The following is a 15,794-nucleotide window of genomic DNA, read 5'->3' as shown; positions in this document are numbered from 1 at the left end:
TATGTAACTATCCATTTGCTGCACTTTCACTGATGATGTGATGAGATATTTTGCCACAAAAGTAAATGTACTGTGTTAAATGCTTTATTTTTTCCTACATGTATTAGTGTATAGTAATTACACTATCTTTTAATTATGTTGGTATTAATAATATAACAAATGAAAATATTTCATTTCAGAAAAAAAAAAAAACACGTAAACTTATGTACTGTTACCTCTACAGAACTAAGACAGATAGAATGAAAGGTGGATAAAAGCTGCAAGTTTGGAGGGTCAGCAATTCAAATATAAAAGGATGTTGAACAGCTATTAAGCCCACAGTTATCTACCACTTATTAATGCTTTTTTTTCCCCATTAATAATGCCAGATACATTTATTAACATCACACTTCAGCTTCTCTAGCATCCTTTCATTCAGTCTTACTTTTTTTTTGTCACAGCCTATAGAGTTGACATTCACTTGATAAAAATAAGTTCAAAGTTACTACTACAAAGTTATAATATAAATTAAATATGCCAAGAAATTATATTTTTGGTTTAATCCTTTATCCAAGTGTAAGCAAACAACCTGAAGTATTTTCAGGAATAGACAACTCGTATATAGAAACTAATGACTTCACATCACTTGCTTTAGTATCCAACTACAAAGTTATGAAAATATGGAAATCATACAAGTGAGTAAAACATTATCTTGATTTTCTTATCATTAAACATGCAATTTGATTTCTATAAAAACTTTTCATTATCAAAGTGATTAAAAAAAAAAAGCTTACTTCATTTTGTAGATTACGCTGATTTCTTTCTACTTCTGAAACTTTTTTCTTGAGATTTTCATTCATAATAACAGCATCACAGAGGTTCTTTTCAAGTTGCTTGATTTGTTCTTCACGAGCCTCAAGATCAAGATTAGACACAGTCAGTTGCTAAATGGAAAGCAAATATTTTATTTTCTTTGGAAAAATGCATAATTATGTAAAGAGCAATTAAAAATGACTAAACTGTGAAATTAAGCTTCAAATATATTGCATTTATAATGGCACACTATCACTAATATAACTACAAGAACAATAATACACCGAAGTTATTGAAAGTTTTTCCACTTGGTTATGCTCTACTTACAGTTATCCCCTCAATTCCTTTTATTAATTTAATTGCATTCTCTATCTAGAAGTTGAAGGGTGACGATAAATTAAAGATACCAAGAAATTATATACTTGGTTTAATCCTTTATCCAAGTGTAAGCAAACAAGTTTGCACCTGAACTATTTTCAGGACTGGGGCAACTCGTATAAAGAAGCTACTGACTTCACATCACTTGCTTCTTTATACGAGTTGCCCCAGTGAAAATAGTTCAGGTGCAAACTTATTTGCTTACACTTGGATAAAGGATTAAACCAAGTATATAATTTCTTTGTATCTTTAATTTATAATACACCAAAGAACTGAAGTAAATAAAGCTACATACAGTGCCTTTATAGATTTTGAAGAGGCATTTAGTAATGTACAGTGGAACAAGTTTTTTCAATTAATAAAGGAGAAACTGGAATAGACTAATTAAGAAATTGTAAACCAGCCAGAAAATAAAGATACGAATAGAGGAAAATAAAGCAACTGCAGAAGTAAAAAAAAAAAAAAAAAAAAGGTTGTTCATTGTCACCCTTCAACTTCTAGATAGAGAATGCAATTAACTTAATAAAAGGAATGAGGGGATAACTGTAAGTAGAGCACAGACACATATGACATAGCTGTATTGGCTGAGAATGAACAGGATTTAAAACAGATATTATCTATGATGGAAGATGTTTTATCTGATTCAAAGGAACAAAATAAGAAATAAAACAGTGAATTAGAAATAAAAATATTGAGCAAGCAAAATTGTTTATATATCTTGGAGGAACATTTAAGAAGATGTAAGTTGGATATGTGAAGAATTGCTATAGCAAAAGAAGCTCCAAACACATTTGTTTGGAGCATATTATTGTATGGCTGTGAGACTTAGACTACAACAGGATAAAAACTGGATAAGAACTGAAGAATTTGAAATGTAATGTTGGCAAGTATTGCTAGGAGTAAATTGCAGGGGGAAAAAAGTGAAGTCTTAGGTGAAATAAAAGAGAACCAAGTACTGAAGAAGGCAATCACAGAAAGAAAGATGAAATTCCTACGATATGTATGGAGACATAGCAAATGGATTAGGTGGGAAGACACCAGGAAAAAGAAGAAATTATCCATAGCAAACATGGAATGTCCTTTAGAATGATGATGAATATCACTATGTATCTGTTAACAACACAGTCCATTAAAACTGCTTTAAATTTAAGTTTATACTAAAATACAACACACACACACACATCAATTATTTCATATATTGGTATAGCAGGTATCTCCATACCATGTTTGCATTATAATGATTTTTTTTCTTCAACGCATTAAAACAAATCTTGGTCCAATCCTCTTAATCACTATTTTTAGAAACAGTCAGCTGTATGTATTATCACCTGTTATGTGATAATACATAACACATCTTCATGTGTTATGTATTTCATTCATGAATAATACATCTTCAACTTTCCATCTCATCTTATCCCAGATAGAAAAATACAAATGTCGACAAAAGTATTTAGACGTGTAGTTGTGTTAAAAAAAGAAGTGTTTTAATTATATTTCTGCTAATACTAAGTGAAACCACCTTTAGCCTGAGTGATAGCAACTATCTGTCAGGGAATGCTTTCAACTAATTTCTGATATGTCACAACAGGAATATTCTTCATTTCTTGCACAGAGCTAACCCCCATTGTTGATGCTGGTGTCAAACAAATTCAGCATTCTAATTCATCCCAAAGATGTTTGGTGAGGTTGAGACCTGGACTATGAGCCAGCCAGTCCAACACTTCAACACTGTTTTGCAGAAACCAGTCTCAGAACTGCAGAAGAACCTCCACAGCATTGGAAGTATGAAGCCCAGGACATCCAGGTAACCATCAGACATCATGGTTTTGGACTGAACCTGACAAACAGTTATCTTTAAAATGTTCTGGCATGTGGATTTTTCCAGAACATTGTTTGACCAAACATGCAAATGCCACATGAACAGTGAATCTTGTAGACTTCAAGGAGTCAGTGGATGAGATTTTGGAGACTTTGAATTTTTTATATTGCTCCCACCAATGAAAGGTTATTTGCAAACTTATAATACGATATAAAATCTGGAGATCTTATAGAGTGGAGTGAAGAAACTGAGAAATTTTGCCCACAACATCACAGATGTAAGGAGGATGAATAAACCTAAAGCATTATTTGTTGTTGTCATGTGGGAAAGAGTGGTGAAAAATTTTGTTAGTGACTCCTCTCTCTCCTGTTTCTAGTGTCTGCAGCCTACAAATTCTCAATCTTTCCTCATACTTGCATTCCACAGTCCCAATATCTTTAACATTCTCTTTTGCTGCACCCTCTCCACTGTATTATTATTATTACCTGAGACCTCCAAGGAGTCACCGGGGAGGGCTTCCCTAAAATTCATTCACTAGATGTGTGGATCACTACCCCTAAAGGCAAACTATTCCACTCACTCATTGCTCTCTGGGAGAAAAATCTAGCTCTTATCCCTTTCTTGACTGCAAATAAATTTAACTTCCATGGATGCTCCCATGTTCTCCCCCACCTTCCATATAATGAAAACTTTCATCAGTTGAAATGCTATAACACCCATTCGAACGTTTATAGACCTCTATCATATCATCCCTCTTTCTCCTGTTAACCACAGTCTGCAATCCATCTCACAATCTGTCCTCATAATCTAAATTCCATAATCCAGATATAATCTTTGTAGCACTACTTTGCATCCTTTCCACAGCTTCTTTATCCCCGTAGAACCTGGGAGACCAAATCTGCACACAATAATCCAGGTGTGGTCTTATCAAAGCCTTATAAAGAGGCAAAATGACTTCCTTATATGTCAAGGTTCACTTCAACATCACCATTATCCTCTGAGTTGTATTTACAACTTTTGTTATGTGACCTTTGAACTTCAAATTCCTATCCACCAATATGCCAAGATCCCTTGCCTCCTCAGTTTCTTGTAGAATAACTCTGCTAATATAATATGCTGCTGAAACTCTAATCATGCCAAAGCGCATAACTTTACACTTACTAACATTAAACAGCCATTTTCGTTTGCCCAAATTTCCAGCCTATTCAAATCATTTTGTAAGTGCCGAATATCAGTAGCACCCGATTGCTCCGCCTATCTTTATATCATTGGCAAACAATTGCACATCTGATGTTAGACCCTGCCTGATGTCATTAATGTACAGATTGAACAATAATGGCCCAGGGACTGAACCCTGAGGTACACCACTTTTTGATCTGTTAACCATCCCCTGACCCAAGTAAAGAGTTTATATTCCAATCCCATATTCTCCAGTTTATGCAACAGCCTTTTGTGTGGTATCTATCAAATGCCTTAGAAAAATCCAACATTATCATAGTGTATCTATTCGCTTCATCCAACTCAGCCATAACACTGTTATAAAATATGAGCAAATTGCTAAACCTTCCTTTAATAAACCCATGCTACTCCTTGCAGAGTATAGCTTGTTTGTCTACCCATTTCTGTATGTGAGGTCTTCCCAACTTCACTACCACACCAGAGATACTGATAGATTGGTAGTTAGACACATCAGTTTTTCCACCACCTTTGTACAATGGAACTATCATACATTTTTTCCATTCCTGTAGTATCATTCCCAAGCTGAAACGCAAGTTATATAGACATGTTAAGGGCCTATCCAATTCTGCTGAACATTCCTTTAGCAAATGCGCTGATATTCCATCTGTCCCTATTGACAAATTCTTATCCAGGTTGTGCAATAGCTCTTCAACCTCATTTTCATGCATCTAACTCATCTAATATAGCAGTAGCACTGTGCACCATGCTATGTACACCGGTTGATATATCTTAACAAAGTGAGCACTCAATAACTGGACAATCTCATTAGCTTCTGACACTAGAGTACCATCTGCATTCAATCAAGTTATTCTTCACATTCATTATTTCTTTTACCTGTAGCATAACGATAAAATTCTTTTGGATTGCCTTTAGCTTGCATGGCCAATTTCTTTTCGTACTCCGGTTTAGCTTTCCGCACAATACTTGTTACTTTTCTGGCCTAGGCTTTATATATTTCATAACTTCTCTCACTCTTATTCTCACAATGTTCTTTCCACATCTTCTTCTTCTTGTGGATCTCTTGCTTAATAAGGTTGCACATCCATTTCGCTCCCAACCTATTTATTCTTTGAACACGAGGGATACATTCAGATACCCTCTTTTAAGCACTTTTTCAAAGATTCCCATGCATTGCTGACATTTTTCCATTCAATAACTGATACCATGAAACCAAAGTATTCTCCTAAGTCGATTATAACTTCCAGCTTTGTAGTTCAGCATGTAACCTGTTTTATTCGGAGAATCAATACAATTAGATACTTCTGAAGAAAGCACAGCATGATCACTATCACCAATCGGTGGTAAAATAGCCATATTCTTAACAGAGACCCCCTTCTGACCCTATGAGCAAATCCGACAATATGAGCAAATTTTGACCCTATGAGCAAATCTTTGACCTTGAGTTCCTTCTTTGACATGTTGCTTGAGAAAGTTGTTTCACAACAATTCAATAAATTGCATCAGCAATTAAATTGTATCAGCCCCCACATGGAAACCAGATCAGCATAATAGGCCATCCAGAGAAGGTCATATCAAAGACTTATAAAGAAGCAAAAATGGCTTCCTTGTCTCCATACATATCAATGTTCTTTTCAGCATTGCAGTTATGTAACTGTGTACTATAAAATTCTGTTCTTTTATTCTGATGACGGCTTTTCTGAAATGATCTTACTTCACCCTGTTAATGGATTTCACCTTTCCTCATATTTTTTACAATTAGCCTTTTTCATCTTTTACAGTTTTTAAGTTCTAGAATGTAATCTTTTAATATTTTTCGCTTTTCATTTTTACAAGTTTTATAGTGTATTTATTATTAATATCAACATCATTCATTACCAACTTTATTCTTTGTCCGCATTCCATATTTTAACTGTTTTCTGTCATTTTTATGCTTTAGACTCTTATTTATATCTCAATAAGATTCAATGGAGCTCCATCTTACTATTTTACTAATCATAGATATCATATTCATTTATCACCATCTACAAATTTCAAAGATGGTAATTGCCAAAAATACAGAAAAGATAGGCAATAACATCTATATATGATTATTTCATTTTTCTTTAAATTTAAAAAGAGCTGCAGTCAACATGCCCTTATAAAGGTTCTTTGAATCCTCATGAAGATTAATCCTGATCTTTCCAAAAGAGAATTGCTGAAACTAACTGAGCTACAAAGGTTTGCTAAAGAAATAAATAGTAATCTGAAATCTGCCTGAAGTGTAACAGTGTAATGATCAGTACGGGTATTCCTCGATTAATGCGGCTAATTAATCCCTCGATGTTACCACGTATATCAAAATCGCGTTAATCAAATCTAATAATCAATGATAAAAATTACAATTCGTCCCTGATCAATTACTATATTAATAATTCATTTTATATGGTACTATTTTAGGAAAGATAAAAAATTAATGCAAAGTAAATGTTTAATAAATAGCTGTACCTACATTATTTACTGCAATATTTTTTTATCGAAAGAAGTTATCAAGAGTCGTTTGAACAGTTTTAGTTTTTTTTTCTTATTGGCATAAATTCTACGATAACAAGTAAAATGATTCTCCAGACCTCGGCAAACAAGCAATAAAACATAAAGAAAAAACACTGCAAATATAATATATGATAGTACAAATTAAATGGATATTGAATCCAACATTATTTCATAGCCGAATATAAAAACTACAAGAGTTTTGTGCTGAATATATAGAAACTAAAAGTATCGGTGGATGCAAGCATTAGTAACCCTATGGGCAATTCGTAGTAAAGGTGGAGTAAGCTCCAGATCAATTTCCTTAGTATTTTGCATAATGTAAAGCACATCTCCTAGAGGACATGTATGATAAATAAGCCTTTGGCTCTCTGTTTCAGTAGTAATACATGGTTTATTTATTTTCAGTTACAATCTAGAAATTATTGAACAGAGAATAAATAAATAAAATATAAAAAAAAACTAAACCATACTATACTGACATTGGAGGTCATGGTATCACTCAGATATAATTTACTCTCAATTATCACAAACCTTTACATAACACGTTAAACCAAACTGACAGCAAAAAACAGTGCGGAATATCACTCGTAACATATGAATGCACAGCTACTCATGACCTCAGCTATACACTGAATTGTGTAAGAATATTTATATTAAACATTTTGCATGTATCTGTCAGATTAGCTGCGAGCCCCGCAGAGTTAAAGGCGCATTAATCAAAACTCTTGCCGCAATTAATTTCACCACATTAAGCATGGGATACCTGTAGTTCCAAATACAGTATACAACCACAATGTGAACTGCTAAGAACTAGACAGTTATTATTACTATTACATGAAATCTCAAAGGAGTGAGGGTCACATATTACTGACATCACCTGTCATAACTTTTCTGTGATTGGAAAGGCAAGCCATTCCGATCACACACCTCTATGAGAAAAATTTAGCTCATTCCCTTTTTCTTGACTACATTCATTCTCAAATTCCATGGATGCCCTCCTGTCCTCTCCACATCCTCCATGAAATTAAAAATTCTATCTGCTGGTTTCCTGTATGGCCCTTTCAGAAGTTTGTAGGTCACTATCATATCATCACACATTCTCCTGTTTGCTAACATCTGCAGTCCATAGTCCCGATATCCTTAACAGTCTTCATTGTACCATCTCCACTGTACCTCCACATCACCTCAGAAACCTCTGATCGCTAGCCTGAACAGTTTCTTCTAAATATATTTTTAAAATATAATAAATAGCCACGGGATATCTCATTATACCAAGGTGCATATAGTTATATTACATTACATTAATAATGAACTAACAGCCATTTTTACATGCCCACATTTCCACCCGATTCAAATCATTCTGCAAGTGCTGAATGTCAATCACATTCCTGATTACTCTATCTCTGCATCATTATCAGCAAACATCTCTATATCACCAATCACATCCTTCTCAATGACATTAATGTAAAGTTTGAATAACAATAGCGCAAGGACTGATCCCAGTGGTACACCAACGGTCACCTTAAATCTTGACAACGCACATCCTCCATACATCACTTTTTGATATCTGTCAGTCAGCAGCCTTATGCAACAGCCTTCCATGCTGTATATTCCCAAAAGCTTTAGCAAAGTCCAAAGGTATCACAGAGTAACCATTCCCTCATCTAACTCAGCCATAATATTATTAAAAAATATGATCAAGTTACTCAAAAATGACCTTCCATTACTAAATCTATGCTCATTGTGAAGTATAGATTCTCTGTCAACCAATTTCTGTATGTAGTCTCTTACCAATTTTTCAAAATCTTTATTACTCCAGATATATTGATAGATCAATAATTACACACACACCTGGCATTGCAACAATCTTGTACAATGTGATTTTCTTTCCACTCTTGTGGCATTTTCTCTGTGCTGAAATTTAGATTATATGGCAGTTCAAGGCCAGTTCAGGCTGAACCCACTTTTGACATATGTGCTGATGTCCTATCAATTCCTATTGCCAAATTCTTATTCAGTTTATGCAACAGTTCTAATAGCTCCTTCTCATATACCTGAGTTTCTTCAACCAGTAAACAGATAGCATATATTAGGTTCATAGCTTTTAGCAAAATGGCCACTCATTAGTTGAAAAATTACTTCTGCATCTGATTCAAGAGTTATTTTTTCACAATCATTCTTTCCTTAACTTGCAGCATAATGACAGAATTCTTTTCATACATATAATACATACATATTTTTCATATAATATTTGTAATTCTTCTGTGCTGCACTTTATAATTCTCACAACTAATGGCATTCTCATGCACACTATTTCTTCCCATCATCTTTTCTAAGAATCTCTTGCTTAATTAAGATTACATATTCAAATCTCTTACCCTGTTTGTTCTTTGAACTTAGGAACAGATTCCAATATTACATAAAAAGAAGTTATTTGGTATGGTGACTCTATAATAAAACATGCTACTGATGAGCGAGTCATAAATTAGAGTTTTCCCAGAGTGAAAATTAAGAATATAAAGGAAGCAAATTACATAATGCACAGCACACCTCTTTTTGATGTATATATTTCTATGCTTTATAGGAAAGTCAATACCCAGATCAATTTTTACCTTTAACGCCTTGAAGAACACAAAAATTACATCAATGATCATCTGTGTGGCAAAGTTGGGATTGGCAGACCATGTTCTGGATACTCCTTCAAATAGGATCACATGGAGAAGACCATCTATATTACATAGAAGCCATTATATGTCTGAGTGACTATTTTTAGAATCAGCATCAGCTATGAAGCACTCTGCAATCCTCAACAAGTATGGTTAATTAATTTGTCAAAGATCTGTCGGACCTGATAGCCTGACTTTTCTACACCCTCTGTCCAAAAAGAAACCAAACGTTTTGAAAATAGAAGAAACTAGTGGCATCACCTGTTGTATATTTTTGTTGTCGAAAGCGGCAACCTTCATTAGTGTTGTGTCAACTGTTTATGACATGTTTCATTAGAAGCCGAGTTATAGTGCCAAGAGTGACAGTGTGTTTTGACAAACGGTCGGAAAATGAGTTTCAAACAGAGAGCTGCAATTGACTTTTGTGTTAAACTTGGTAAAAGGTTTACCGACATGCATCAAATGCTTCAAAAAGCATATGGTGATGAACGCTTATCCTGTACTTAAGTTTATTTACGAGTGGTTTAAGTGATTTCAAAGTGGTTGAGATGCTTGTGGACGATGAAAAGACGGACTGTCCAAAAACTGGACCGAGCGAAGTTAACATCCAAAATCTTGATTGATTTCATCAAGAGATTGATTGAAGATGAATTGGGGATTCCAAAATCAACCATGCACAACATTTTGACCGAGAGTTTGGGCCTTCGTAAATTGAATTTGCAATTTGTTCCCCACAAGTTGACTGATGACCAAAAAAAAATGTATCGAATTGAACACTGCAAGAACCTCATTAAAACCACTCGTAAGGATTCAAACTTCCTCGAAATGATCGTTACTGGTGAAGAAACGTGGTGTTTTGAGTATGAGCCCAAAACAAAGCGCTGAGTTGAGACCACAAGAAGAGGGGCATCCGAAAAAAAGTCATTTGGAGAAGTCAAAAGTAAAGACAATGCTTATTTGTTTCTACGATTCCAAGGGCATTATCCACAAAGAATTCGTGTGAGTGCACGTCACAGTTCTAATTGTGCTCTGATGATGTTGGGTAGAAAACCACAAAATATTAGTGAGTTTAATAAATATATTTTTTCCTGTCTTGGTGTTGTTTATACCGTAAAGCATTATTACAAATAATCAATGATACTTAAGATTTTCTATACATATTTGACCTTTAAAACAGTTTGTTCCAGGTGAAACTGACTTGAAAATATATAAGGGTTTTCAAACCAATTTTAATTCATAGGTCTGGGAATTAGGTTAGAAATAAAGCATTTGATCAGAGACTGGAAACCACATTACATAGTTCTGAAAAAAAAATCACAATGAACAGTATGTATTTACACAGGGCTTGAAGACCTACCACCATGTAAGAGCCCCAGTTCTAGACAGCAAGGCAAGCCCGAGTTAGTAGCAGGCTGTCAGATCACAGGCTAAGATCTTTGGGTAAAAACAGACTGAATAAATATTAAAGTGTTGTCTCTCTAGGACTAACTCCCACTTTTTTTTTTTTTTTTGCTTGATCAGAAAATAAATTATATTTGACAAGAAATTATATTTTGTTTCGTTGTTCTTCGCAAGCATGAGCAAACAAAGTTGTGAAGTACCTTCACATTTTTGGTATTATTGGGAGTCAAAAATTTATGTGGAATATGAAGGAAGCCAAAACACTATAGCTAGCAGCATGCAAGTTTTCAAATTGATTTTAATTAATGGGTCTGGGAATTGGGTCAGGAATAAAACATTTCATCAGAGACTGGAAACCACATACACAGGTTTGAAAAAAATCAGGGAAGTGAACAAATGGCACTGATGGTTAAAAAAATCACCAGCTAATGCCTTTTTATTCCCGTATAGGGAGTAGGCGAGGCCGTTTAACCCCATCTAACTTTTGGAGACTGAGTGGGAGTTCAATCTCCACTGGTACCCAATCAGAGATAGCTGGCCCAAGGCTATCGCTAATTAAGCAGCACGCAGTGAAGAGGCGGCTCAACAAGTGCCGCCATCTCGTGGTCCCTAACAAACAGTCTGAAATAGTGCGAGTTCTACGGTCGATTTTCTTGAGCTTACAGGACGAAAAACCAGAGTTTCTGGGAGAAAAAACCCACTTGCCTGTGCCAGAGATCAACTAACTTGGGAACCAGTTGAAAAAAGGTTTAGAAAAATTTCATCTGGTCGCTGACTAGATTCGAAACACCAAGTCTTCATTGGTGCAGTCAAGTGCCGTGGTGTGCAAACGCCACATCCACTGAGTTACACAGGCTACCTGATGGTAAAATTATATTAAAAATATTTGGCAGGAACTTGATGCTATCAGTATTCCAGAATACATGAGCAGGGCTAATCTAAGGTGGTAAGTCACTTAAACAGAATGGGAGAAGAAAGGTTAGCGCAGGAAAGACTCGGGGGGGAAAAACATCTAGGTCAATTGATGCCATTACCTTAGAACAGTGCTTCCCAAACTTATGGATGTAAAGGCCCCATTGGAAAAATTAAAATATTTCACGGCTCCATCGGAAAAAAAAAATCATAATACAGACATATATTATTATAATATTTATTGTATTTATATTCAATACAAAACATACACAGCAAATATCACAAAAATCAAATGCAAATATTACATTTTTAGCATCTTACATGGCAAACTTGGTCTTAAAACATTTTAAATTTGTTTTCATTGTTTCACGCCCCCCTCTCAACAAAACTAACGGCCCCCAAGGGGAGCTGCAGTCCACGGTTTGGGAAGCGCTGCCTTAGAAGACCAAAATGTAAGATCAGAAAACACTGAGATCTGACATGTAAGAGATTCATTTTGAAAGCCACTAATAAGTTAATAATAATGTAAACATAATTAGATAGCACTATCATAGTACCCCGTTATACTCCTTGAGGTGTTGCACATAAAGAATCGATGATGAGGATGTGAACAAATTTGAGGATTATTTAAACAAAAATAAATTACTACGTAAAGTTTCATTCATAAAATTTTTGCTTACTGTATCACAATCATCGTCAGTACAAAAAATTGTAAGAAGGGCACAAGCATATACAAAGCATATGAAATGGTGAGTTTTAATAACTGAAGTCCTAATATCATGTAGGCAAAAAAATTTCAAATAAGTAATGTAAGTAGAATTACTTTCTGCATTTCGTCAGATCTATTTAGATTAGGACAACTCAAAGCATATTCTGCAAGCCCAGACTGTTCTGATTCACATAATACTTGATGTAATTTTTATATTCTTGGAATGAACATATTTGGGAAGGGCCAGAGTAGGATAGACTATAGGTCAGGCATGCACAACTTAATTGTCTTTGAGGGCCAAACCCAACTTGGACCACCTGACTAACGGCTAGATCAGTTCGGACCTAGAATCTTAGACTAGTCCACTGCAGCTAAACTTAAGTAAATTTATTAGTAGGTTTACAGTAAATACTAATTAATATGCATATTTAAATTTTTTTCCCCTTTCATTGAACACAAACCAGCAAACTCCTCTGCCACCTCAAAATTCTTATTAACGCCTCTTACATATATTAAAAGCTGTGCAGTATCTTTCACGTCAGTACTTTCATCCATAGCTAGCAAATAATAGACAAATTCACAAATTTGCAGGCTATCTTTAAGATCCTCGACAATATCAGCCACCCTGAGCTGAACAGTCATACAGGACAAACTGATATTTTCAAAATTATTTTTCTTATCAGGACACAATTTGAAAACAGCAATCATCAGCCACTTTTTTTTTTTTTTTTAATCAACTCTCCCTCAGTAAATGATTTGCCAGCACAAACTATTTCTTGTGATATTTTTAAGCTTACCTTTGTGGCAACTTCATTTGCAGATGTCACTTTTTTTAAAGGCTTGTTGCTCACCACTAAGGACTTTCAATAACTTTGCTGCTTTTATTTGCTGTTCACTTGCATCCAACTTGCCAAGGTTAGGATGTTTCAATTCAAACTGACGTCTCAGATTGAACTCTTTCGGCACAGCGATAGATTCCCAACAAACAATGCACATTATTTTGTCCTTAAACAACGTAAAAAAATATTTGTTTGTCCACTCAGGATTAAATGCTCGACGTTCAGAATCTATTTTACACTTTTTACTTAAGCTCATTGTGTCGAGATTGACAATATTAATTACAAAACACTGATGATGAAAAACTCACAATAATGCAGGTTATGATAACAGTTATGTAATGTATTGCTCCAGCTACAACCAACCACTACACTGCCAGAGCCAGTCAAGGCACAGCCAACTTTGTGTAATATGATTCGTTCTTGTTCATAGACATCAAGTCATTATCATGGAGACGTAACTTTGAATTTCCCCGCAGAGACACTAGCGCTAACAAACCCTCGAAGCGATTATAATAATTTGTTATTAAATATGACAGTGGGAATAACTCCAAATGCAATTTATTGCTGAGTTGAAAGAAACATGATTGTGACATTAATTGCATGAACGTAAACATGCAGTCTTAGTAAAAATTTAATTCAACACTAGGAAAAAATTGTCTAATTTCACATTCCCCCGTATGATTAAATAATTCAATCAGCCAAAATAAATAGCATTGCGGGCCGTACATTGTGCAGGCCTGCTAATAGGTTCAAGGATGTGATAAACAGGGAACATCAATAATGGAAGATTATAAATGTTCCCTGCAGTCAATAATCAGAACATCAATAATCAGAACAGAACTTGAAATGAAAGATGAAAACCACTTAGATTTGAATTAAGAAAAAGTCTGAAGATCATTTCATGTATAAGATTATATTTCCAACTTTAATGGAATGAAATATGTCACTAAGAATTCTTACCCTGCCATTCTCTTTCTGCTCGTGAAAGCTTCTAAATTACTAACGGTTTGGCTTAATAACTAGCATTTTATTCATTATGCAAGAAGGCAAACTTTTTTTTTGTGAAGAAAAGAACATAAATGCCATATTCACCGAGACACCTAATTTTAACATTTTTTACTGCTCAACTGAATCAATACTTACCTGTCTCATCACAATATTTTCCTTTTCTATGTCCAAGATGTTTGCCCTAAATTCATTTTCTGAGAGGAAAAAAACAAATTATATATATATATATATATATATATATACACACATACATAAATGCACATTCACAAAGTAACATATTATTGCAAGTCAAGAAGAAACTACTTGAGTTTTAGTTTGAAAAAAACTCATTCTTAATGATTTCTACCTTTGCTAAGTAGAAACGTTCATTGTTTCTACCTAGCAAATTCTTACCTTAAAATTAAAATGAGAATAAATGCCATACATTTTCAAAACTAACCACATTCCTACAATCAATGAAGCTAATAGCTTTCAACGTAAAGATTACATTTAAATAAACTGAATGTGCATGAAATGATATTCTCACGGAATGCAGAAATTATGGGGATTGCTAAAGAGATAAAGCTGGATAACTCAGAGCAAGCTTTTATACAGCTTTTTAAGGAACACTGAGAGAGAGAGACCAACTGGAGCTCCTAACATACCACAGGAGAAAGTTTTCTAGTCGTTAGAAAAGTCAGCTGACAAATAAACTAATGCCCTTGTTAGAAATATAAACAGCAGAGCAAAAAATGAATACCAGTCATAAAGAAATGTTTTGCCTTTGAAAAATTTCGAGAACAGAGCAAAGCTAATAATGAAGGTAAGTACCTGCTGGATTCCTGTTCAAGACATGGACAAGTTATTACGAATATTATACACTGCTTGGAAAGAAGTCCACAGACACCTCAGTATGAGAAATAAACAGCCATGGTGTCACATCAATAAGGTGTATGATCTCCTTTTGCTGCAATGACTGCAGCAACCCTAAGGGCGTACTTTCCACAAGTATATGATAGTGATCAATGGGAATTTTGGACCATTCTTCCTATAGGCATGTAATGAGATCCTGGACTGTTATGGTGGTGGTGATGTCACCACACTTCACTGGCCACTGTGGAGGCCAGTGAAGTGTGGTGACGTTCATGTCCACAAACCATGCAGTTACAGCCGTAGCCTTATGAATGGTGTATTGTCTTGCTGGTAGAGACAATAGTCAGTTGTGTAAAAATGCTACAAAGTAGGGAGAGCATTGCATTGTCCAAAATGTTTAGAAACCTCACGGAATTGAATATTCATGGCACAAACAGGTCTGAGGCTAAACTAGGAAAAACAGAACCATACCATCACACTGTCACATCCAAATTTCATCACTGGGGTTACACACTCTGGTAAGAGATATTCAATGGGCATCGCCATACCTGTCCAATGCAGCTTTCTAGGCTTCCATGTCCTTTGCACCAGTGAAGACGATACTACATGTTAATTTTGGTAATGTGAGACTTGCATTTTGTGGTCCTACCATGGAAAACCATGTTGTGAGCATCAGTTCTGAATGTTTT

At 34.9% G+C, this 15,794-nt stretch overlaps 1 protein-coding gene across 1 annotated transcript in view; it reads right to left on the bottom strand.

Annotated features, from left to right (window-relative positions):
- pav (kinesin family member pavarotti) overlaps positions 1-15,794 on the bottom strand; it is a 222,903-nt gene that overhangs the window by 75,289 nt on the left and 131,820 nt on the right. The window contains exons 14-15 of the mRNA XM_090412700.1: positions 14,389-14,447; positions 774-923 (exon numbers count right to left, since the gene is read on the bottom strand). Of these exons, the coding sequence (XP_090268826.1) occupies positions 774-923; positions 14,389-14,447 (209 nt within the window). The remainder of the gene's footprint in view (positions 1-773; positions 924-14,388; positions 14,448-15,794) is intronic.

This window comes from Typopeltis vanoorti, chromosome 23 (genome assembly GCF_054136105.1).
Source record: "Typopeltis vanoorti isolate ZY-2024b chromosome 23, IOZ_Tvanoo_1.0, whole genome shotgun sequence".
Taxonomy (NCBI): domain Eukaryota; kingdom Metazoa; phylum Arthropoda; class Arachnida; order Uropygi; family Thelyphonidae; genus Typopeltis; species Typopeltis vanoorti.
This window is presented reverse-complemented; position numbering and strand designations above follow the sequence as displayed.